Here is a 23085-nt window from a genome sequence, read left to right as displayed (position 1 = left end):
CATAGTTGTTTTTGGAAGGATAACTGATAACACCGGTTGCCTCTGGGAAGGGGAAAGTAAGGCCAAAGGTAGGAGATTGTCACATAGTCTGGTGTCCTATTTTGAACCATCTGGATGTATTACCTACTCAAGCAATAGATTTAAAACTTTTTAAATGCCTCTGAAACTAAAGCAGTTATTGAAAACAATTTTAGAATCTAAACCTTTCCACTTTAGAGATAAGAAATCTGACACTTGGCAGTGGTCAAGTGATTTGCCATGTTCAAATAGTTAGCTCAGTTATAAATGAGTACTGATAAGTCCTAGTAAGGAGAATCCCACACCCCATAAGTTCTCATTTTAGTCATTTAAAACGATGATGTCTTTGTTAAAAGTGCAACCATGATACCCAGGGAGCAGAAGCTTAAGACACTAACATAATGGAACAAATACCGACTGGGGAACCAGAAATGGGCGGGGTTCCTAATTCTGCTATTTATTATTCCCTGGTTTCTTTGTAGTATTCAATTAATTAGCCATAATTTATTATTTATGTTTTATTAACATTTATTTATTTTTTGAGAGACAGAGCGTGAGCGGGGAGGGGCAGAGAGAGGGAGTCACAGACTCCAAAGCAGGCTCCAGGCTCTGAGCTGTCAGCACAGAGCCCGACACGGGCTCAAACTCGCAAATTCCAAGATCATGACCTGAGCCGAAGTTGGATGCTTAACTGACTGAGCCACCCAGGCGCCCTGAGTTAGCCATAATTTTTTTTATCCATTCTTCTGTTAATGGACATTTAAGATGTTTGGTCAGCACAAACCATTCTGCAAAGAATAGTCTAACATAAATCTCTTGGAGCATACACCGTAGATTTTCTCTAGGATATATGGAACTGTTTGGTCAAGGGGGTGTTCCCCTCATCTTTACAAATCCAAAATAGATGTATTAATTTACACCTGCACACACTACATGGGAGTTCCTATTTCTTTAAATACTTTCTAATGCTTGAGGTTGCAAGACATTAAAAAATCTGTGTGACATCATTAATCACTAAGGAGATGCAAATTAAAAAAAAAAAAAGACGCAATGAAATATCACTATACACCTATTAGATGGCAAAACAAAAAACCCCAAATGAATATATCTAATGCTGACAAGGATGTAGTGCAACTGAATTCTTGTGTATCACTGCTGGGAATGCAGAATTGTAGAGTGTACATACAATCCAGCAACCTTACTTCTAGGTGTTTCCCCAAGGGAATTGAAAACCTATGTCCACGCAAAAGCCTGTATGTGTATACTACTAGTGGCTTTATTCATAATTATTAAGTGCCTTAGAAAGTTTTAAATTTCAATGGATTTAGATTTAGTTTCGGTTTTTGAGAGCAGGTTTGGATCGGGACCCAAGAGAATTTCTGAGAGCAGTTACCACTTGGTGGGAAAACTGCCCCATCAAAGGAAAACCACCAGTAAAGCCTGAGTGTGTTCACAACTGTTTTGTCAAAGCTTAGCTATTATAGGGGCAGTCTTGGAGATAATGGCTACATGAAGGAAATGGTTTAATTCTCAGAATCCCTCATGGACTGCCGAGGCACATTCATCCTTTGAAACCAAGAGAAACTTCAGAGTTTGCTATCCTCCATAAAAAGGTTCGGGGACTGAGAAAAGGTTCTCTAGAGGATAAATATGTCTTGGGATATAGTGGAAAAGAAATTACTTGCAGGATTTGCAGATAAAATATAGGATGCCCAGTTAAATTTCAATTTCAGGTAAGTAACAACTTTTACATAGGGCATACTTACACTAAAAAATTATCTGTTGTTGGTCTGAAATTCAAACTTAGCTGTGTGTCCTGTGTTTTTATTTGCTAAATCTGGCAACCTAAACTGGTGAGACTCTTGAACCACATGGTCTTATTTAATGTAACTTAGCGTTGAGAAGAAATCTAATTACTTGTGTGGAATAATCATTTATTTATGTGGAAGTTTTAAGCTTGTCGCAGAACTTTTCAAAATGAATTCTGATGATACAGATCACAAAATGAAGATAATTTCATAATTTTGTTAACTTCAAATTCTAAAATTATAAACACTGCCCTTCTTACTCTGTTTAAAAAGATATAATGGGTCTAATATGAATATATAAAAAGGTTGTTTGTGCTTAACAAGAAAAAACGTCATTTGGTTTTGTAACAAAATGTAAAGACCTACAAAAAAAAATGTCTCCTGTGTGAAAACACCAAGCATATGTTAGAAATTCTGCATTAGTACAGACTCCATTGTAAGAGTCCTTCAACCTTCACTAATGATGAATGCCATCACATACCGTTGTCTTCCTGTAATGGGATAAAAATCTGTGTGTAACCATGTGGAGTAATGGAAGAGGGAAGAAGACACAAGAAGGAAAAAAATTCATCAGTTTAAGAATATTTTGAGTTGAGGATTAGATGGTTTAACACGTCTACCCTGTTCAAATGATATTTTCACATTATTCCCTTGTGAAAAGAACCACAAAGACAACTTATAGATGTCTGACTTGTACATAAAAATCACTGGTAGAAAACAGAAACAATAGCAACTCAAAAGTAATTTTTTTCAACTTAAGTAAACGTAGTTTTTGACCATCTTACCGTGTATTGGATGCTGGATCAGGCATTTTGTGGGATACGAGTATGACTAGGTACTTAAGTAACTAAACATCTGGTAGGGTAGAAAGATGCATGCATAAGTAAACACAATACAAGGCAAGTTGTCAACTAAAATAATAGGTTGAAAATGCAATCAGAGCATAAAAGGCAGTGATATTCTGGTGGTGGTAAGTCAGCAAAAACTTCATTGAAAAGTGGCTCTTGAGATGGCTCTGGACAAGTAGGGACAGAGTGGTGGGGAGAACAGAGGAGCAGGAAGAGGCAGAGCTGGGCAGGTGCATGGTTTGGGTTTAAAGCAGCAAAACTGCTTTGAATACATGATGTGGGAGGAGTTATTTATAAAATGAATGTCTCTGCGTGACCTGGCTCCTGCCTCTCTCGACTTAAGTGTTTTTGCCCTGGCTCATTACCCCCTTGCCCCATGCACGTGGAGCGCTTTACTCTCCCAACCTGCATCCCTAGCCAATTCATTATCCTCACTGAGGGTTTTACTGTTGCTTTCTCTGTAAAGCTTTCTCTGACCACCTTTACCTTCAAACTAGTTGGGCTCCTATATCGTATATCATGGCACCCCATACCTTAATATGTTTGTCACACGTATAGTTAAGATATAAACATCTATCTCATTAGATTATACATTGCCTAAAGACAAGGACCTTTTTCTGTCTTGTTCACTGTTTTAACTTCTGGGCCTTGGCACAGTCCCTGGCACACAGAAGATACCTGACAAATTGTTGATGAATGAATTATGGTAATACGTTTTATGTGTGGTTGAATATAGCTTCAAATGCTTTCACAGTGTTGACAGTTCTGTTAAATTACAGGGGTTATAAGAAAGTTATATTTTAGAATTTGTAAGAAAGATATATAAGCAAATTAATAGCTTAACCCATATGGATTTCTATAACTTAAAGCAATTTCATAGAAGACAGAGTGTGTGTGTGTGTGTGTGTGTGTGTGCGCGCGCTATATACCAAAGTTCAAACATGTTTTTTTAGTGAAGGGCAGGAAAACTAGAAATACAACAAACAATAAAGGCACACAACGGAATACTGAAATAAACCTCGATAATCTTCAAATAACTTTGGAGACAGCACCTTCTATTTTAAAGAGTATCTTTATACTTTTTTAGTCACATGCAAGTGCTATCCTAAATTTAGCTAAATTCAAAATATGCCTCATACTTGAATTTAATAGTCCATATTCATTTACTTTCAGAATCCTCTCCAGCTTCAAAATAGAAGGATTTTAATAGTGTCCGTATACCCATTGAATGAATATATAATTGTGCTCTCTGCAGCAAAGTCCCAATACTTCATTACTAGATTTATATTGATTAGAAGGGATGGCATTCAAGCTGGTAACCAGTTATCTCATTTACTGAATCGTTAGTGAAGGAAATCATTAAAATATCCAACGTATGAATCTACGGTTGCCTCCAAGTTCCAACTAGATTTGAATGACACACTTTTTTCATTTTTATAATTAAGTACTAGAAACATTTTATTGTAAAGACTGATGAATATATCGAATATGCTTTGTTTTATAAAGTCTGATTTTCCAACTGTAAGATACTGGCACTTGGGAAAAAAACAATCACTTAAATGAAAACTAAAAATATAAAGCCTATGTTTAAAACATGGCCTTTATTAATACTGCCCACTGAGCTCCATTTTTATTTTACATTGAAATACTTCTGCTTTGCAAAGAAAAGACAGGAAAGTGCATTTTACAAGAGTACTTTTTTTCTTTTTAATTCTCTGCGAAAATGGAAGGAATCTGAATCACAAGTTCACAATGTGGTAAAATGAAATTAAGAAACAATGATTTCAGTAATGCTATGCCATCACTAGTGTTTGGCTCTGACTTTGTTCTTGTAAATCAGATCCTGATATACAGTCTAGAGCATCTAGGTTATTACTCTACAGCATATTAAACACAGAAAAGGAGGTTTAAAAAAAACCCCTTTCAATGTACAAACATGAATTTAAAAACTGATTTTAAAAAATCACCTTTTTACATAATGTATATGGCAAAAATGCTTTAAATACATGATTTTGGAAGAATTATTTACAAAATGTATCAGTCTGTGGAACAATTCACAGACAAAGCATACATAGTTGCTTTACTTAGTTGTTGCATCTCAACTTTGGGAGATAAGAAATTTATTCGGCAGTATAGCAAACATAAAAACTATGACACAGTATTGTAAGGGCAACCAAAAATTTGATCCTCGAAACAGTTTAAATACTAGGACTGCCAAAGTTTCTAAACGAGGACATACTTTAATGATGCAGATGCCCATTTAGAGTCCGTGCTGTCTGAAGGACGGAGACGCGCTCCCTTCAGCGCGGGCAGAGCTGCTGGATGCAACCTCCTGTGAAAGGGACAGCTGAGAGCTATTGTCATCCAAAGAGTGAATTAACCTAGAATTTTCTTTTTTTCCATTTTATTAATATTTTAAAAAATACATAAAAATACAACATCCAATGTCTGAATAAATATATTTAACAAGTTGCAAGATAATACCTTATTTTACACAAAATTTTCAGCTTTAGAAATCTTGTTAAATAACTTCATTGTTGTTATATATTTCATTTTTGTCTTTTTGTAACAAAATAAAAACTCTGAAATTACATAGAAAAAAGACAAAATATTTTTGTCAAGGGATAAGATAGTCCACTGAAAACTTATTCACAATTCCACTGTAAACATTAATAAACATTAAAATATTTGCATAATTGTGTGCTCAAAAATCCTATAAAAAGTGGAAGACTTATTACAACTGTAGTTTTCAGTCAACTACACTTCCTTTCACAATTTATTTTGTCCCATTTACACCTTTAAACCTGGGCACACTGCTGAACATATACTTTGGCAGTTCTAAATAGCAAGTGCTTCCACAAAAATAAAAAAACAACAGCAACAATAATTAAAAAAAAAACACAACATAAACCCCCTACTCACCAAGTGTTCAAATACATCTTAGTGAAAGTGCAGCAGTCACTATTCAGCTGGATAATATTTTGATGTTTATCATGTGCACTTGCTTGTCTATGATTTCTATAACGTTTGAAAGCTTTATTATACAAATTCAAATTTGCTAAGTGCCCTTTTTCTATCTTCACAAAAAATGAAAAATTAGGAAAAATTATGACAAATATGGCAGGCTGCCTAACCTTCAGTTATTAATCAGCTTATTGTTTGCAACAGAAAAGAAAAGAAAAGAGAGGGAATAGATACAATCCAGCCTGGAAAAGTATACAGGATATACTTAGCAATGTCAAACCAGTTGAGTGCTTTCTGTGGTTGTATTTCAGGGTTTTGGGATTTATGTCCATGGCAGCAAACTGCTGGGAAGGCAGAGAAAGCGTTCATCACCTGCATTCTACAGCAAGCACATTTTGTGGGGGAGATGATGATGATGGGCTCATTCCAGTGTCTGACGAAGCAGATGACATGGAGGCTCCTGCATGAGACACTGCGGAAGCCAAACAACTACATTAGACCCAAAACGATCAAAGATACCTAGCCACTGGCAAATCAGAAATATATTTACCATTCATTTCAATCAGTCCCCTTAAATGGTGCTAAAGGAATAACATCTCACAGAACTTCCTGTAACCAGCTAACCACTGGCTTCCTATCCTTATCCTGCCCGACAGACCTAATGGACACGACATTCCCACAGGCGACAGCAGTTATCTAGGTCAGGTATCAGAATCATAAGGATCGGGATGGAAGTGTAGTTGTGTGATTAGAAAAAAGTCCTCACGTGACTTTAACATAACTCTCCAGGAGGAAATAACACAGGTTAAGGATCACCACTCTGTGCATTTGGTACTTTGCCATTTTTTTATGTACTTTATCTTCTCTTTCTTGGCAACCCTTTCCTATCTCCTGCCAATCTGCCTAATTGTTCCTAAATAAGAATTTAGGAAAATTAAAAATTAAAATTAAAAATTTTTGTTTAAGTAGATCTCTCTCAGTGTATACATGTACTATCACTGTGACATGTAACTTGTTATTATAAATTCTAATATGCCAGAAGTCACTCAATGTCTCACTTTAATAACTCACTTCACACTAAAAAAAACTAAGAAAACAAAAAAGGGAAGACTGTAATGAAAGAATCTTTTTTTAGTTGTGTGAAACTCCTATCACCTTTAGGAAATTTAAAGCAGGTCAGGGTGCTCTGAAGAAATTTCAATTTGTTAATTTGCTTTTCTTTTTGTGTTTAGAAGTTCTGTAAAGACTGCCTGCTATTACAGTCTTTAAAGAAAAGGACAAACGTGGAAACCCTGATCTCCTTCCATTAGCTCCGTCTTACCTCTAGGAGTAAAGATTGCTGGACTTGGACTGGATTCAAGACCACATATAATACAACTCATCTTCTCAGAAATACATCCCCGGAGTCTCTGCATTGGCAGAAAACTCTCAATATGGGCAAGCCTGTCGGGTAATTTACCTTTTTGTAAGAGACTGCCTTCCCAAAGCCCTCCCCTCATGTACATCCTACTTCTGGAATAGTTGGCTCTCTAAGCCTGCTCTGCAGTGGTCATTCTATAGCTTCCACTCATCACCTTGGTATTTGCCTGTTTTCCTAGGTAGGATTCCTTGTTTGCTGGATCTCATGTTGTCTTCTTAGCTTTCTAGTTTCTAGTTTGGCTTCTAGTTTCTAGTGCTACCATTGAGAAATCTGACACGAGAAACCTGATGCTGTTCTGAGACCCTTTTTTTAGATATTTTATTTTAATTTTATTTATTTGAGAGAGCACACGCACGAACACAGGGGAGGGGCAGAAGGAGAGAGAGCGAGCCAGAGGGAGAGAACATCTTAAGCAGGCTCCATGCTCAGCACAGAGCCCAACTTGGGACTCGAGCCCACCAGGTCACGATCATGACCTGAGCGGAAATCAAGAGTGGGTCACTCAACCAACTGAGCCACCCAGGCGCCCCTAGATATGCCTTTATATGATAAAATTTTAGGATCTTCTTGTTACACATAGGATTCTGAAATTTCACAATGTGCTTTGGTGTGATTTTTCTCCCCCATTCTTTAGAGAGATTACAGTGAATTATTTCAATCTCCTAATTCATATCCTTTATTTCTGGAAATTTTTCTTATAATAGTTCTTTGATGACAGTGTCCTATGTTTACTCAGTGCTTTTTCTAGGAATTCTGTGATTCAGAAGGTGTATCTCTTGGCCAGATCCTATACTTCTCTTAGTTCTTTTCTCCTATTGTCTTTTTGACCATCTACTGGAATTTCTTTAGCTTTGCTCTCTCTTCTATTATTACATTTTTTAAATTCCTATCATATTTTTAATTTTTGAGAGATCCTTCTTGGTCCCTGAATTGTATTACTAGTATCATATTTTCGTTTCAAGACTGCAATACCTTTCCTGCGTCTGTGTCTAGCTATAGTTTGATGTTCTGGATGGGACATTGTCTGTTTTTTCCAAGGTCCTTTTTTTACTCTCATTTTCTACTTTGGTTTCTACCTTTATGTAGAAGCCTTCCTATCTGTTCTTGTGGCTTCCATATTTAAAAGGAGGATATCAAAAAGCCAACTGGAAGCTGTGCACAAGTATGCAGAGCTTTTCAGTGATGGGCAGTGTATATGTACTGATTGGCAAGGATCTTGCTTTTTGGTTCAGGAACCTCCAAATGTTGGTATCTGTGTTAGTCATTCCTCTTGGGTTGAGCAGCTTCTCCAGAGGAATTCTTCAGTCTCCTCCCAAGAATGAGCATAAGCTTAGTTGTCAGCTTTCAGGAAGCCAAAAGGATAAGAGTTACAGTTGGAAAAGGGATAGGAATCTCATCATTCAGTATTGTATACTTCTGCTCAAGCTCCTTATTTCTGGTTTTGCACTTAACCCTCACCTTCAGCTAAGACTGGTGTACCTGAAGTCTACAAGCCTATTCATTCCCCTCTCCCTCCAATAAGTTAATTTCTTATTTTTCTGCTAAAGCTGCAGAAAAGGGTAGTTTGTTTCACAGCATGGGACGAAAGAATCCAATTTCTCCTTCCACTTTCAACCATTTTTAATCTCACATATATCCCTGCTTTCTGGGGTGATATGATATAGACTGGCTTGCTTCTTGTTTTGTCCTAATGCAAGGATAAACAAGCTTAGGTTTTTGCACTCTGCTAGGACAGTTACAGCTGTCTGTCTGCTTCTCAGCTCGTAAGAGTTAAGCTGTTGATATGTCTTGTCTACTGTGGTCTGCTGCCCCCTTATCTTGTTCTTGTGGGTACAGGGCTTTTCTTTACTCTTATTTTATAGTGGGGCTTGGGGATGGATCTGATGTGAATATACCAATGTTTAGCTATAATTCTGTGCAGTTTTAAGGTATAGGCCAGGCATTACTCTCTCTCCAAGATTAATCCAAACTAATCTCTCCTCCCACCAAGTAGTATCACACTTGGGGCCTTCCTCACACACTCTCCCACTAGAAGTTAAGATCTTTTGAGATCAAGGTCCGTATTTCATTCATCTCTGTACTTACCACCTGGAAGAGGGCCTAGCACATAGTGTGTATGCATTAATGTTGTTGAGCTGAACTGTTTCAATGAATGTTGTTGAGCTGCTTAGGAAATAATTTATGATCCCAACAAAATAATCTCTTTGAAGATAAGCTCATATGTCCATTAATTTTGGTGAACCTCATAATAATAGATATAGTGCCTGTTAATAGGTAGCCAATAAATGTATGTTGAGCAAAGACTGAATTTCAGAGGGAGTAACTCTTCTTAAGAACCCATCACATTTACTAAAATCACACATTTTGTAAAACAGTTCATAGTCCTTTTCAAGAATCTCATCCTGATTAATTCAGTTGTTGACTCACTCATTTCAACAATAGCACAAAGACAGCATAAGGAATCTAAAAACAACAATGTGTACTATATATATTCAAAGACTAACCTAAATCTTCAAAAATGATAGGATATATATATTTGAAAAATAGAAGGAAGAAAAATTACAATCAAATTACCTTCTCTGTCTTTCTTTTTTAATCTTTTTCTCCTCCTGTCTATGGTTGCCACTTCAGATTTCAAAGACATGTAATATTTTCTTATTTCTTGTAATTTTTCTTGGAGAAAAGAGATTCTCTCTGTACTGTTCATATTATCTAATTCATCTAAAAGGGAAAAAAAAGTTAATTTGGTTTAAAAAAATTACTTAAAAGAATATGGCAGTTCTATCAAAAATCCAACTTATAAATCCTCAAAAGCTTTAATTTATGAAAACTTTTACATATTAATAGCTAAATAAGGCTCTATAAACAAGTATGACACTAATTACATTCATGAGTAAGATTTCTGTGTATAACTCAAATTTCTTGTACTAAATATATATTACTTAATGATGTATTACTTAAATGATCAGCAAAAAACAGGAAAACATCAACACACAGCAACTGTGATCTATAATTATATTTATCTAAATTGTTTCTTTGTATAGATGATTTTTTCATTTATTAGTTATTTGCAATTACCAATACTAGAAAGGGTATTTCAGTTTCAATGATATATACAAATCACCATCTTATTTTGTAACTGGAGATCTTTCAGGTTAGTATTTATCAGGTTAGTATCATGAAAAGATACAGATTTATATTTAAGTGGTAATTACTGATAAGGCAACATTTGGAAACCTACATAAATGAATTTGGTAATCATTTTTTCTCATTTTGACATTTTAAGGTAAGTACCACTTTACAATATACATTCAGGTTTTCTAAAGCTTCTTACTGAGTTGAAAGCTCCATTTATATGTTCTAGGGGATGAATTTGGATGTTTATCCCTGTGTTTATCTTTTTCTCCATCTTTGATGTGAGGGGAAATCCTTGCAGGAGATCGTGCAAGCTTCTGTGGCTTAGACACACTAAGATGCTTTACTGGTGTACATTTACTTGAATTGTCCAGGACAGGAAGATCTTCACTATCACTGCTTTGTCCTATAATAAGAAAAAATGGATTCAGAGATTATAAATGATAAAAATCTCAAATATCAAAATGCAGCAGACCCAGCAATTGCATTTTTGTAATATCCTACAGAAATAAGTGTACAAATGCACAAATTTCTTTTTTTAATGTGTATTTATTTTTGAGAAAAATAAAGAGCGTGAGCGGGGGAGGGGCAGAGAGAGAGGGAGACACAGAAACCGAAGCAGGCTCCAGGCTCTGAGGTGTCAGCACAGAGCCCAACGCAGGGCCTAAACCCACGAACCGTGAGATCATGACCTGAGCCGAAGTCTGGTGCTTAACCGACTGAGCCACCCAGGTGCCCCACAAATGCACAAATTTCTTAATAGCAAAGAAATGGACATCTAAATGCCCACCAGTAGGAAAATGGTTAAAAATTATACACGGTTGATCACTGAACAACGTCGGGGTTAGAGGCACCGACCCCCACGCAGTCAAAAATCTACAATTACTTTTGACTCCTCCAAAACCTATTTACTAATAATAGCATGCTGTTGGCCAGAAGCCTTACTGATAACAAAGTTGAGTAACACACACTGGTATGTTATATACAACATTATATACTGTACTCTTATAACAAATTAATCTACAGAAAAAAATGTTAGAAAATCACAAGGAAAATACATTTACAGTACTGTAAAAAATCTGTTTATAAGTGGACCTGCACAATTTAAACTTGTGTTGTTCAAGGGTCAAATATACTACTGAATACCTTGCTAAAGTGGTTAAAAAGAATTAGCTAAAGTTTATAAGAACAAAAATGGCAAAATATCCAATATATATTATTAAATGAAAACTCAAAGTTATGAAACAATATGTGTAGTATTGCCCCATTTATGTTTAAAACCAAAAACAACCCAAACTGCATAATTGAAGGACAGAAACACCTGATGTATACACATCCTTTAACATATATATGTTTGCATACATATGAATTGCATAATTGTTTGCAATTCTATCCCTCCTCACCAAATTTGTACTTAGAGATGCTTTTGCTCTTCACTTCATCATAAATTAGAATTGTTTCCTTCCTCCCCCCCCCCCCCCCCCCACATCTTCTATATCCTACTTCCACCCTACTCTCTCTCAAAAGCCAACCTTGCCTTCTGACAAGGCAAGGTTGAGGGTTACCCACTCAATTTCCCAGCCTCTCCTCTATCTGTATCTGTCTTTATTGACTTTTTTTTTTTTTTGGGGGGGGGGGTCAAAAAGAGAGTGTTTCTGAAGACTACTCTCTTCAGCTGTACTCTTAAAACCATCCACTCCCAGCTCCCCTGGAATATCTCAACATCAATTATCCATCTTCTTTTAGCTTCAACTTCTTTTCCCAGAGTCTACCAACATGCTTATATCTTTCCCACTCTTAGAGGAGGGAAAAAGAAAACTTCCCCTTTTAGCTGGCACCTCTTTCCTTCTCTTTTAAAGTAAAATTTCTTGAAAGAAACTTTGTTATCCTCATTTCCACATCTTCTAATCACATTCCTGTGCTCTTGTTAGGGTCCCAACATTTACAACTCAACAAATCCAATCAATGTATTTAATCTTATTGCATATCCAATAGCATTTGAAACTTTTTTATTCAAACCCACCGGCATTTACTGATTTGCATTTGTCTCAGATCAGTGCCCATACAGATATCTCACATAATTCTGTTGGTCCTTTTTCTCTTTTTACATCTCTTCCACAGGAATCGCATCTTCTTACAATCCTTTACACAACCATCTTCTAAAAACAGACTCTTTGAAGCTCCTATTTCCCTAATACTGGGTATCTCTAGCCCAACATTCCCTGAATTACTTACTCTTCCAACAGCCTGCTGCTACTCCTCTATCCCATGTGTCCATTAGCCAGTCCCTCATATGTAACTAATAATGACTGAGTCCTAATGATTTCACTTCCCATCTCTTCAGTTCATTTCTTCTTGCCAAAGATTAAGCCAGATATTCTTTCCCAAAAGTAAAACTGATGATCTCCTTTCTTCCTTTTTAATCCTTTTTACTTTTTATTTTGAGACAATCTTCAAACTTAGAAAAAAGCTGTAAGAACAGTTACCAAAAAATGTTTTTCTGACCCATTTGAAGGTTAAGTTGCCCTGCCACACTTGAGTATTTGGTGTTTATTTCTTATAAACAAGAGCATTCTCCTCGTGTTATCTGCAAACTGGTCCCCAACTTAGCAGTTTATATGTCATATTTCTGAGTGTTGGAATCTGGGAGCAGCTTGGTTGAGTGATCTGGTTCAGGTAATTCTTGTGATGTGGCAGTCAAGCTTTTAGCTGAGGCTGTGGTCTCTGTAGACTTGACTAGAGCTGAAGGATATGCTTCCAAGACGGTTCACTCGCATGGCTACTACTGGCAGGAGGCCTCAGTTCCTTGCTGGCTGTTGGCAGGATAAGCTCAGTTCCTCACCATGTGGACCTCTCTATACCTGCTGTGCCGTGATGACTTGTCAGCCAACCTTCCCCAGAGCAAGTGATCCAAGGGAGAGCAAGGAGGAATCTGGAGTGCCTTTCATGACCTGTTCTCTGAAGTCCTACTCTATCACTTCATTTGTTAGAAGTGAGTCACTAAATTCAGCCCACATGCAAGGGAAGGGAATCAGGCTTTGCCTCTTGAAGAGGGGACTATCAGTAAATTTGTACATCTGTTTTTAAAACCACCACACTCTTATAGAACCACAATACAACCATCAAAATCATGAAATGAACACAAATCTATTATCATCATCCAATCTTCCTATCCCATACAAGTTTCTCTACTTGACCTGGTAATGTCTTTTGTAACAATAGGATCCAGGTGAGAATTATATGCTGCATTTAATTGTCATGTCTCCTAAGTCTCCTTTCATCTGGAACAGTTCCTCTTTGACTTTCATGACCTTGACAATTTCTCAAATTGCAGACCAGTTATTTTACAGAATACCCTTCAGTTTGAATTTGTTGATGGTTCCTCATGATTACATTCAGGTTATGCATCTTTGACAGGAATGTCACAGAGGTGCAGCTGTGTTCTTCTTGTATCCTGCCAGGTAGTACATGATTTCCTCTTGTCCCATTACTGGTGGGGTTCACTTTATGTGACAAACGTGGTATCTGCCAGGCACAATGATGTTATTCAGTTGCCCTTGGTAATTCCTACTGCCTCTCTCTTCTCATTTCCCATCGCTCTTTCTCTCTACATCTGTATTGTCCAGCCACAGGTGGCTATGGTTCAGAAATTTTCCTTTGAAATGCCTTTGATCTTGTATAAAATTATATGCTCCTTCTGTGGAATATGTATCTACTATAACCTGGAATTTTCCTTTCAGACTTGTATGAAGGCTTATTTTAGAGATAAAACTTTAATTTGTCAAAATCAACCATGTTTATTTCTATTATATTCTATGACAGTTTTTATTCCTTATGGTACAAAAATCTTTCTCATGTAATCTGTTGATTCATACTGATTTGTTAATTTCTTCATTTATTTCCACAGGAATTTCATTATCCCCCATTTTAAAAATACTATGATACTATTTAGAAATCAGGTTTTCTAGATTAAAGTAAACCATTCCATTCAGAAATGTAAACTTAATCTGTTTTTACCACTAGAGCAAATATTACTTTTCTATTATTCAAGATCCTCAAATACATTCCTCAATATTAAACTGCTTTACATAAGAAATACAAACGAAGTAAACATAAAAAAAATAATCACAGCTATTCCAGCTCCAAATAAAATTGATCAGCCCCTTCAGATCAAAAACTAATGGGAAAATTGCTATTTTCAGAACATAATAAACCAAATTTATTTTTAAATTGACACAAATGATCAAGCCAACAAAATGCTGAAAATATTAACTAAATTTATGCTGTCTAAAGCCAGCATTGGAAAGCACCAACCTGTTCCATTCTTTTCACTTTTGGCTACAGCACTTGTTCGCTTTGGGGTACGCTTTTGCTTTTTTGCCAATAATCCACTATTTCCATCATTTGGCCTTTTCTGACCTGAAATAAGGGGGAAGAGACGACTTGAAAAATACATATATTTTGGATACCATTAGTTTATTATAAAAGACATGGAAATTATTTACAGGATGAGAGATTTCAGTGGAATGGGCAGCTTCACATGATACCATTTCAATAATAATTTATTTCGGTCTGCATATTTTCTGAGAATGTCACCCTCTCTAAGAAACAATCCTCGTCATCTAGACCTACTCTAGTGCCTCCATATTCTGAGAGAAGAACTTTACCTCCACCTTTGACGCTAAATGCTTGTTATCTCTCCACCTTTCCCTTTAGGGCCCAGTCCAACAGCTACTACTGTTGCTTGCAATACTTTTTCTTGAGAGTTTTGCAGAAGCATAATGCCTCCATTAGTTGCAGTTCTGGCTGTACTCCTTTCAACTAAAACTCGGTCAAAGGGGGAAGAAACTTTCTAAACGCCTGTCCTGCCATAACTCTGGCCGCTGCAGTTGGTCTTCTGCGCTTGAGCCACCACCGCCGCCACAAGAGCAGCTGTATTATTCACCTGTCTACTCCACATGAATTTCTCGATGTACGTTTTTTTTTAAAGGCATGGGAAGGGAAAGTAGGGACGTGATGTACAAAGGAAAGAAAGAATAGGAGGGAGGGAGGGTGCGAACTTTACAGATCAAGAATTCCTAAAACTCTTAACTTACTAATTTTGGGGCTGAACGTAAAGGCTGATGTTCTCCCTAGAAAGTTCTTACCCTTCTCTCTGTTCTCTCTTTCTTGAACAATTATACTACAGGTACCAGAGGCAACACCGGCTTCAAACCCATTTGCTGATTCCCTCTCACAGAGACCTTCTTGAGATTCTTCAGCAATGCTATCAACTTCAATGGTTATGTCACTCTCACTTTTTATACTTCGAGACTCATCTTGACTGAGAGTAAGTGGTGAAGCTACTGAAAAGTGATGCTGTACAACAGGAGGTAGGGCAGGTGGAATAGAAACAAGAGAGTTAGACTCAGAGTTTTCAACTACTACATCTTCAATACTGGTCTTATCCTTCTCATCCAAATCATCCAAGTCTACTTCATGGCAAACCAAGGTCTCAGGCCCAATCAGAGGCATTGCATCCTCTTCTTCTTTTAGTGGAGTATTTACAGTTTCTTCAGCTGGACTGTCAAATTTTTCACTAGTCAATTCTTGACTGCGTTGGTTGGACTCTGCGATTAATGATGGCATTTCTTCATTTTCTACTTCAAAATGTTGTTCAAAATTTAAGTTTTTCATTCCCTCAGATGCAATACAGTCACTGGTCTTTTCTTGAGATACGCTGTTTGTCATTTCCATTCCATTCTCGATTCTTGTTTTTTTCTCTGGTGATGATTGTCCCAGTAATTTCCGTTTCAACTTTTTTTCTTTTGCACACTGGTCAATTTCATCTTCAGCAGTAGAGGAAAAATTTTTACTGTCTAGTGAAGAAAATTCTAGACTCTGAGCTTCTATATGAGATTCACTTCCTGCTTCATCCTGGCTAAATGATGAAATCTTTATAATTTCTAAAGAAAGATCTTTTGTCTTGCTTCGTCTTCCCTTTCCTTTAGGAGATTTTTCAGCTTCTTTCTTAACTTCTTCTCCTTGTTCCACTTTATTTCCAAAAATCTGTACTATTTGTTCATTCTCTCCAACTTCTAACTTCAGTGTTTCTAAAGGCTGCATTTGTGTCCTTTCGTTTTCTTTTAATGTATGTGCAGCAATCTTTGGATTTTCTTCATCTAGTTTATCGTCATTCAAGTGTTCATTTTTTTCTAGGTCTTTAATATCAGGAGAAAGTTCTTCATTCATCAAATTCTTTTCTAAAAGGTCTTCTGTTTCACTATCAGATGAGCAAGAGTCTGCAAGAGGAAATATTACTGTATTACAAAGGTTTCTGCCTTAATTACCAATGTAATTTTAGAATAAAAATTCTACCACTCTAAATCATATACCACTGAATACTTCCCTGTAGAAATTCCTGATAAATCATACATTTGGGCCAAAAAATGGGAGGGAGTGGTAAGTTGCAAAATTAACTCCATGTAAAAACACATTACACTGAAAATATTACTATCTCAAGTCTATAAAAGAGCTAGTTTGGGCTATGAAAAAATCTCAGAAATTGGGCTATGAAAAATCCTCAGAAAAAGCAAAGGACTAGTACTGAGATAGTAAGTTAATACATTAAGTGGTTTGATCTGAGGTCTAATAGATACTGATTAATAAACGTAATGGGCATTCTGTGTCTCTAGAAAGGAATATGACATTCTATTTTTAAAAATTGTGAAAAGAAGAGATGTACAAAATGAGCAGTTTGAATTCCCAAAGGTTTAAATATTCTTTTGATTTAAAGACATAAAAGTATAGGCAAGCTACCTTCTTGCAAAAGAACTCATTCTCTTTAAGTTAGAGAATTTTTTAAAATAATAAAGTAGGGCTGTGAGAATGTACAGGAACTGTAAAATATAAAAATTCTGCCCACATGGTACTCCTATTGTAAAGAAGTCCAAAAAGGCAAACTCAAATAGACACGCTTCATTTGGTGGACATCTTGCATTTGTGTGTTATGATAAGCTTCCAGTAGATGGCAGTGATGAGGAGGGAGCAAGCCCTTTTCTAATTTACACACAAACACCATGTGGACGAAAGGCAGTCCTAGTTCAGAATAGCTTTTTTCTTGAAGGGAGGAAAACGTTTTGATGAGACAAGGATTTAACATTTTAAATTTCATGGGAAAACATACAAAGGTGAGAAAAAAGTTAAAAGCAAAATAAAGTATGTTCACCTATACTCATCACAAAACATGCCTATACCACGTTAGTTTGTGCGCTTTGAACACCTTGGTGTCAGCTTTGTTGAAATATCCTGCGTGAACAGCACTGAATTGTAGGAGACACTGGTGCATGCTCTGAAGGACAGTGCAGCACACAGTAGGATGCATGACTTGTCAACCCATCTTCTTTCAAAATAGAATACTCCTACAATACTGACGAGAAAAGTATTCCAATTAAAGTAAGACATCACTCAGTCATAAGTAAACATGAGAGACTAAAATATTTATCTCAGGGGCGCCTGGATGGCTCGGTCGGTTAAGCGTCCGACTTCGGCTCAGGTCATGATCTCACGGTCCGAGGGTTCAAGCCCCGCGTCGGGCTCTGTGCTGACAGCTCAGAGCCTGGAGCCTGTTTCAGATTCTGTGTCTCCCTCTCTCTCTGACCCTCCCCCATTCATGCTCTGTCTCTCTCTGTCTCAAAAATAAATAAACGTTAAATTTTTTTTTAAATAAAATATTTATCTCAAATCAAGTTTTGTAGTTTAAATTATATGAGATTAAAAACTTAGATGACTTTCTATGAATCTCTCACACAAGTAAAGTTTTATTGTATTATTGATTTTTTAAAAAATCAACGATCCTCAAAATTAGCACCTTCCATTCCATTTGACAGAGGTGAGCTGTCTGGCATACTGCTGCGAGCACTTCTGGTACCTGATTTTCCTTCACTGTTTGGAGTCTTAGACAAACCATATGGCATGTTTGATGAAAGGGTAGATTTTAAAGGAGGTCGTCCTCGTTTTGACTTCTGCCTCTCCTCATCCCTCTTTTCATCCTTTTCACTGTCTTCTTTATTCTGGGTAACAGCAACAAAACGTATGAGAAGGGCCGATGCCTTAGAAAAAAATGAACATTCTACCGACATTCTACTTCTCCAAGGAAAACCGTAACTCAAAAAAGGTTATATATTTTATATGTCAACTCTTAGTTCGTGCTTATAAAACCAAAAACAAGTGGTTTTCTAACATAGTTATAATTATATGAATAAGATAGTCTATGGTTTGTAACACCGCAGTCCCATGGTGAAGGCCAGAGTCCATGCATTAGAGAACTGAACAACTACTCAGCACCCCTCCTTGTTCATTACTATTCCCTGAGGACAAGAAAGAGACCTGCCATCAAACAGACAAAACCCTAGGTGAATTTCTACAGCACAGGCTGAAAATTGAGGGTAGGGATGTTGAGTACAACTAGCCAGCAGGTATGTGTTTTAGATTTATCTAGTACTAGCTTTCAAGACAGTTGTCTGCAAAAAAAATCCTAAAATCTGACAACCCTGAGTATGCATCCCACAAGAGTGGTGAGTTCCATCCTCTCTTGATGAGGAATGTGTCCTCTTTTTTGTCACCATCAATCCTGTTTTACCCTTTTACTATAGACCCCCTAGAGACATTTGAGTTTGAAGCCTGTCTCCTAGGGAGTCCCTGGTTTTTATCTTTCCTTAAACAATATGGTAAAGTGTTTACATTTTTTACTTTTTAGCTTCTGGGTTACCAGAGAGAAAATCACAATTACCTTAAAGAAATCAAGATGATTATTACAATGAGAAAACAAGATTTATAAAACACAGTATAATATAAATCATACCTATACTTATCATAAAGGATATGACTCTATATACATACTTTTGCTTTTTTCTTCTGTTTTTTCTTTGGTCCACCTTTGTCCAAAGGCCAGATTATCCTGTCAGCCTTCACCCATTCATCATACCTTAAAACAGAGAAAAAAATAAAACTTCACAGTAATATCTTATTTGAAATGTATGCACCAAATGAAACAGCAGTGAGAAAACTAAAGAGTTCAGTTCTACTGTTGGCAGAAACATGAAGAGCACAGGGGCTGGTGTATTGGTAACAAGTACCAGCCTGTACGAGGTGCGTTGTAAACCTGCCACCACCAGGACAAGGCAAGAAAATTTCTTAGGGTAAATGAGCAAGAAAAACCTATGCAGATTCAAGACTGTTTAAACGGCTTTTATTTTCTGTACTGAGCTTTTGTTTCCCACAGACCTGAGCTTAACAGAATAAGTTGATGTTACACTGGCATTCATTCTATTGACCAAATAATGAATGCAGAGATAAGTGAAGTGAATTCACATTTGTAACATGATCAGTTCCAGGTTTATTTATGAAGTCCTTTTCAGCTCTCTTTTCCTCCCAGAACTCTATAGCTGCTAGTATTTTTTTTTCTTTTGATGTTTATTTTTGAGAGAGGGAGAGACAGAGTGTGAACAGGGGAGGGGCAGAGAGAGAGGGACACACAGAATCTGAAGCAGGCTCCAGGCTCTGAGCTGTCAGCACAGAGCCCGATGTGGGGCTAGATCTCACAAACCGTGAGATCATGACCTGAGCCAAAGTTGGATGCTTAACCGACTGAGCCACCCAGGCGTCCCACATAGCTGCTAATATTTCTTTTTTTTTTTTTTTTAATGTTTATTCATTTCTCAGAGACAGAGACAGAGCATGAGCGGGGAAGGGACAGAGAGAGAGGGAGACACAGAATCTGAAGTAGGCTCCAGGCTCTGAGCTGTCAGCACAGAGCCCGACACGGGGCTTGAACTCACGAACTGCGAGATCATGACCTAAGCCGAAGTCGGATGCTCAACCAACTGAGCCACCCAGGCGCCCCTATAGTTGCTAATATTTCTAATAAAATTTTATTCTGAACTGTTACCTCTAAGACTCTGAAAAATTTTAGAGATCTTTCATTTTTTTATTAAAAATTTTTCTAAAATGTTTGTTTTTGAGAGAGACAGAGCATAAGCAGGGGAGGGGCAGAAAGAGAGGGAGATATAGAATCCAAAGCAGGCTCCAGGCTCTGAGCTGTCAGCACAGAGCCCAATGCAGGGCTCAAACTCACGAGCTGTGAGATCATGACCTGAGCCAAAGTCAGACGCTTAACCCACTGAGCCACCCAGATGCCCCAAGATCTTTCATTTCCTTTAAGTTTTTATTCTGCTTAGCTCAAATTGAAAACTCCTCATTTCCCTTATACCTTCTTCCAAAATATTGACATCACTTTTAAATTTCAACACAGTCCACATTACTAATCAGGGCAAACAAGAAACTAAACTTTCTACAACTAAATGCCAGTTCTTACATTATGTAAATATATAGGTATTTATAGAGCTTAATCAAAATCTAAAATCTGAACACTCAGGCAAAAAACACTATAGGCAGTCCTTACTTTGAACTGCACCAGGTTAATGGAAACCATACCCTCACTGTGTAACCTAGTTACCATGGAGCTGTGCGAAGGAAGGACACAGTTCCAATATCCACATATCGGTTGACATAAGACCGTGACTTACCTGCACTATGGTTTGAAAAAACGATCTCCTCCTGGACTAACCCAATATATTCATTTTACCAGGCTTTATTCTTACCTTATTTCATAATAATCACTCACTTGGACATTTACTGAGGGCCTACTAGCATGCCAGGCACTGTCTGGCCAGGCACATGTCTACAGTGTACACTGTAGAGAGTAGTAAGAAGAAGACCCTTGCTGTCATGCAGCTTGCAGTCTGGTGTAAAAGACAGACATACAGTAAAATCGAGGACAGTCTACTAAATGCAATAAGAGGGTTATTTATGTATCTGGTCCAAGGCGCAAAGGAGTAACTGCCCAGTTTCAAACTTTTACGGGACCTATCACACAACTAAGAAGCACACGTCTGATTTAGAGTACACCTCTGATTTAGAGGCCACATGGCCTGGTCACCACAGTATGTCATGTAGGTACTCCAGTATTAATACTGCCAACCAAGGGTGGTCCCAGAATCTCTCAACTACACACCAGCACTCCCCTCACAATTGCACATGCTACCCTGTTTTAGAAACCCAACTGGATTCTCTAGGAGCTACAGTGGCTCTGTTTCCATCAGCAGACCGCAATTATACTAGCTTTTAGGAGTACAGAAGGACAATGAAAAACCACGAACCATAGCAGTAACCAGTTAGGTAACTAGTTGGGAAGATAACCAGTGAGGAAGAACGTGAGCATATAATAAAATGACTGTTGGGGCGCCGGGGTGGCTTAGTTGGTTAAGCGTCTGACTTTGCCTTAGGTCATGATCTTGCGGTTTGTGAGTTCGAGCCCTGCGTCAGGCTCTGTGTTGACAGCTCAGAACCTGGAGCCTGCTTCGGATTCTGTGTCTCCCTCTCTCTCTGCCCCTCCCCTGCTCAGTCTCACTCTGTTTCTCAAAAATGAATAAATTTTTAAAAATAAGTAAAATGACTTAAGTCATATAGTAAAATATTAAAAAGATGAGAGTAAAGGATAGGAAGGGGACTTTCTAGAAAGATGAGCAGATCCACACAGAGTAAGAGTGGATGGCTGGAACTGAATGGAAGCAGAGAAAAATCAAAGGCTATAATGTGCTACAACTGCAAAGACAGTGACTCAGAGCTGACAAGATAGTACCCCTCTCCCAGAATTCAATATGTGCATACAAAACAACAGATCTCTAAGATCACTAAAGAGTTTGCACAGAATTGGTGAATCATGTTGTATAACTGAAACTAATAGGACAATGTATGTCAACTATAAATATTGAATAATAAGCATGTTTTAAAAATTAAAGTTTGTGGGGCACCTAGGTGGCTCAGTAAAGCATCCGACTCTTGGTTTTGGAGCAGGTCATGATCTCTCAGTTCATTATTTCAAGCCTCGCATCAGGCTCCAGGCTACCAGTGCAGAGCCTGCTTGGGATTCTGTCTCTATCTCCCTTTCCCTCTTCTTCCCCCTGCTCATGCTCATATGCTCTCTCGCTCTTTCTCTTCTCAAAATATATAAACAAACTTAAACAAGTTTCTTTCTAGTGTTGACACAAGTGTGAAGAACATAGGGACCAGTCTGAGAAATTTTAAAGTTTTATATGCTATTCATTAAACCCATACTTTTTTTTTTTCTTAAAGTTATTTGAGAGAGAGAGAGAGAGGGAGAGACAGAGAGAGAGAGAGAGAATGCATGTTGGAAACAAAGAGGGGGAGAGAGAATCCCAAGCAGGCTCCATGCCCAGCGCAGAGCCTGATGTGGGGCTTGATCCCACGATCATGAAATCATGACCTGAGCCTAAATCAAGATTCGGACGCTTAACTGACTGAGCCACCCAGGCACACGTAAACCCATATTCTTAAAATGATGCAAAATGAAAGAAACCTAACTCTCCCTCACTAAAGAAAACAGTCAACATTTATTGAGTACTTACTGTATGCCAGGCACTGTTCTAAGCACTTTGTATGTTAATACAGGTGTTAAGCACTATTTCTCACAACATTCTATAAAGCAGGTGCTTTATCTTACCCGATTTAGAGGTGAGGGAATTGACACATAACAGCACATTTCTAGTATGTAAGGAAAACTTGAAGCACTCTGGCTCCAAGCAAATACAGGGCAAGCAGAGATATTAAACACATAAGACTTTCCAAAGGGGAAAGAGAAGAGTAGAGGAACTGGCCTGGTACTATCAGCCACAGAGCTGATCTGGACTCAAAGCTACATGCAGTTGTTCTCCTGTTGAACATCAACAGTTTCACAGAACATCAACATCAGATAAGTCTATCCCATGACCATGACAGATCAAGACAAAAACAAGACCACTTCATAATAGTATCTAAACACAGGATAAAAAGG

The 23085-nt window shown here is 37.5% G+C and overlaps 1 protein-coding gene and 1 pseudogene across 3 annotated transcripts in view; both read right to left on the bottom strand.

Moving 5' to 3' along the window:
- Positions 1–4256: 4256 nt before the first annotated feature.
- ARID4A (AT-rich interaction domain 4A) overlaps positions 4257–23085 on the bottom strand; it is a 65093-nt gene continuing 46264 nt past the window's right edge. For 2 of the 3 annotated variants that reach the window (XM_019451687.2, XM_019451688.2), the window contains exons 18-24: positions 19074–19158; positions 18043–18244; positions 15341–16474; positions 14508–14612; positions 10393–10599; positions 9633–9779; positions 4257–6110 (exon numbers count right to left, since the gene is read on the bottom strand). In XM_019451687.2, coding sequence (XP_019307232.1) covers positions 6007–6110; positions 9633–9779; positions 10393–10599; positions 14508–14612; positions 15341–16474; positions 18043–18244; positions 19074–19158 — 1984 coding nt within the window. In that variant the 3' untranslated portion in view covers positions 4257–6006. The remainder of the gene's footprint in view (positions 6111–9632; positions 9780–10392; positions 10600–14507; positions 14613–15340; positions 16475–18042; positions 18245–19073; positions 19159–23085) is intronic. The other variant, XM_019451689.2, reaches the window with a different exon arrangement.
- LOC128773016 (10 kDa heat shock protein, mitochondrial-like) lies at positions 14619–15330 on the bottom strand (annotated as a pseudogene).

The sequence above is a fragment of the Panthera pardus genome, unplaced genomic scaffold (assembly GCF_024362965.1).
Source record: "Panthera pardus isolate Hobbes unplaced genomic scaffold, ASM2436296v1 HiC_scaffold_24, whole genome shotgun sequence".
Classification (NCBI taxonomy): Eukaryota; Metazoa; Chordata; class Mammalia; order Carnivora; family Felidae; genus Panthera; species Panthera pardus.
The sequence above is the reverse complement of the archived record's forward strand: the minus strand, read 5'-3'. Positions and strand labels throughout refer to the sequence as shown.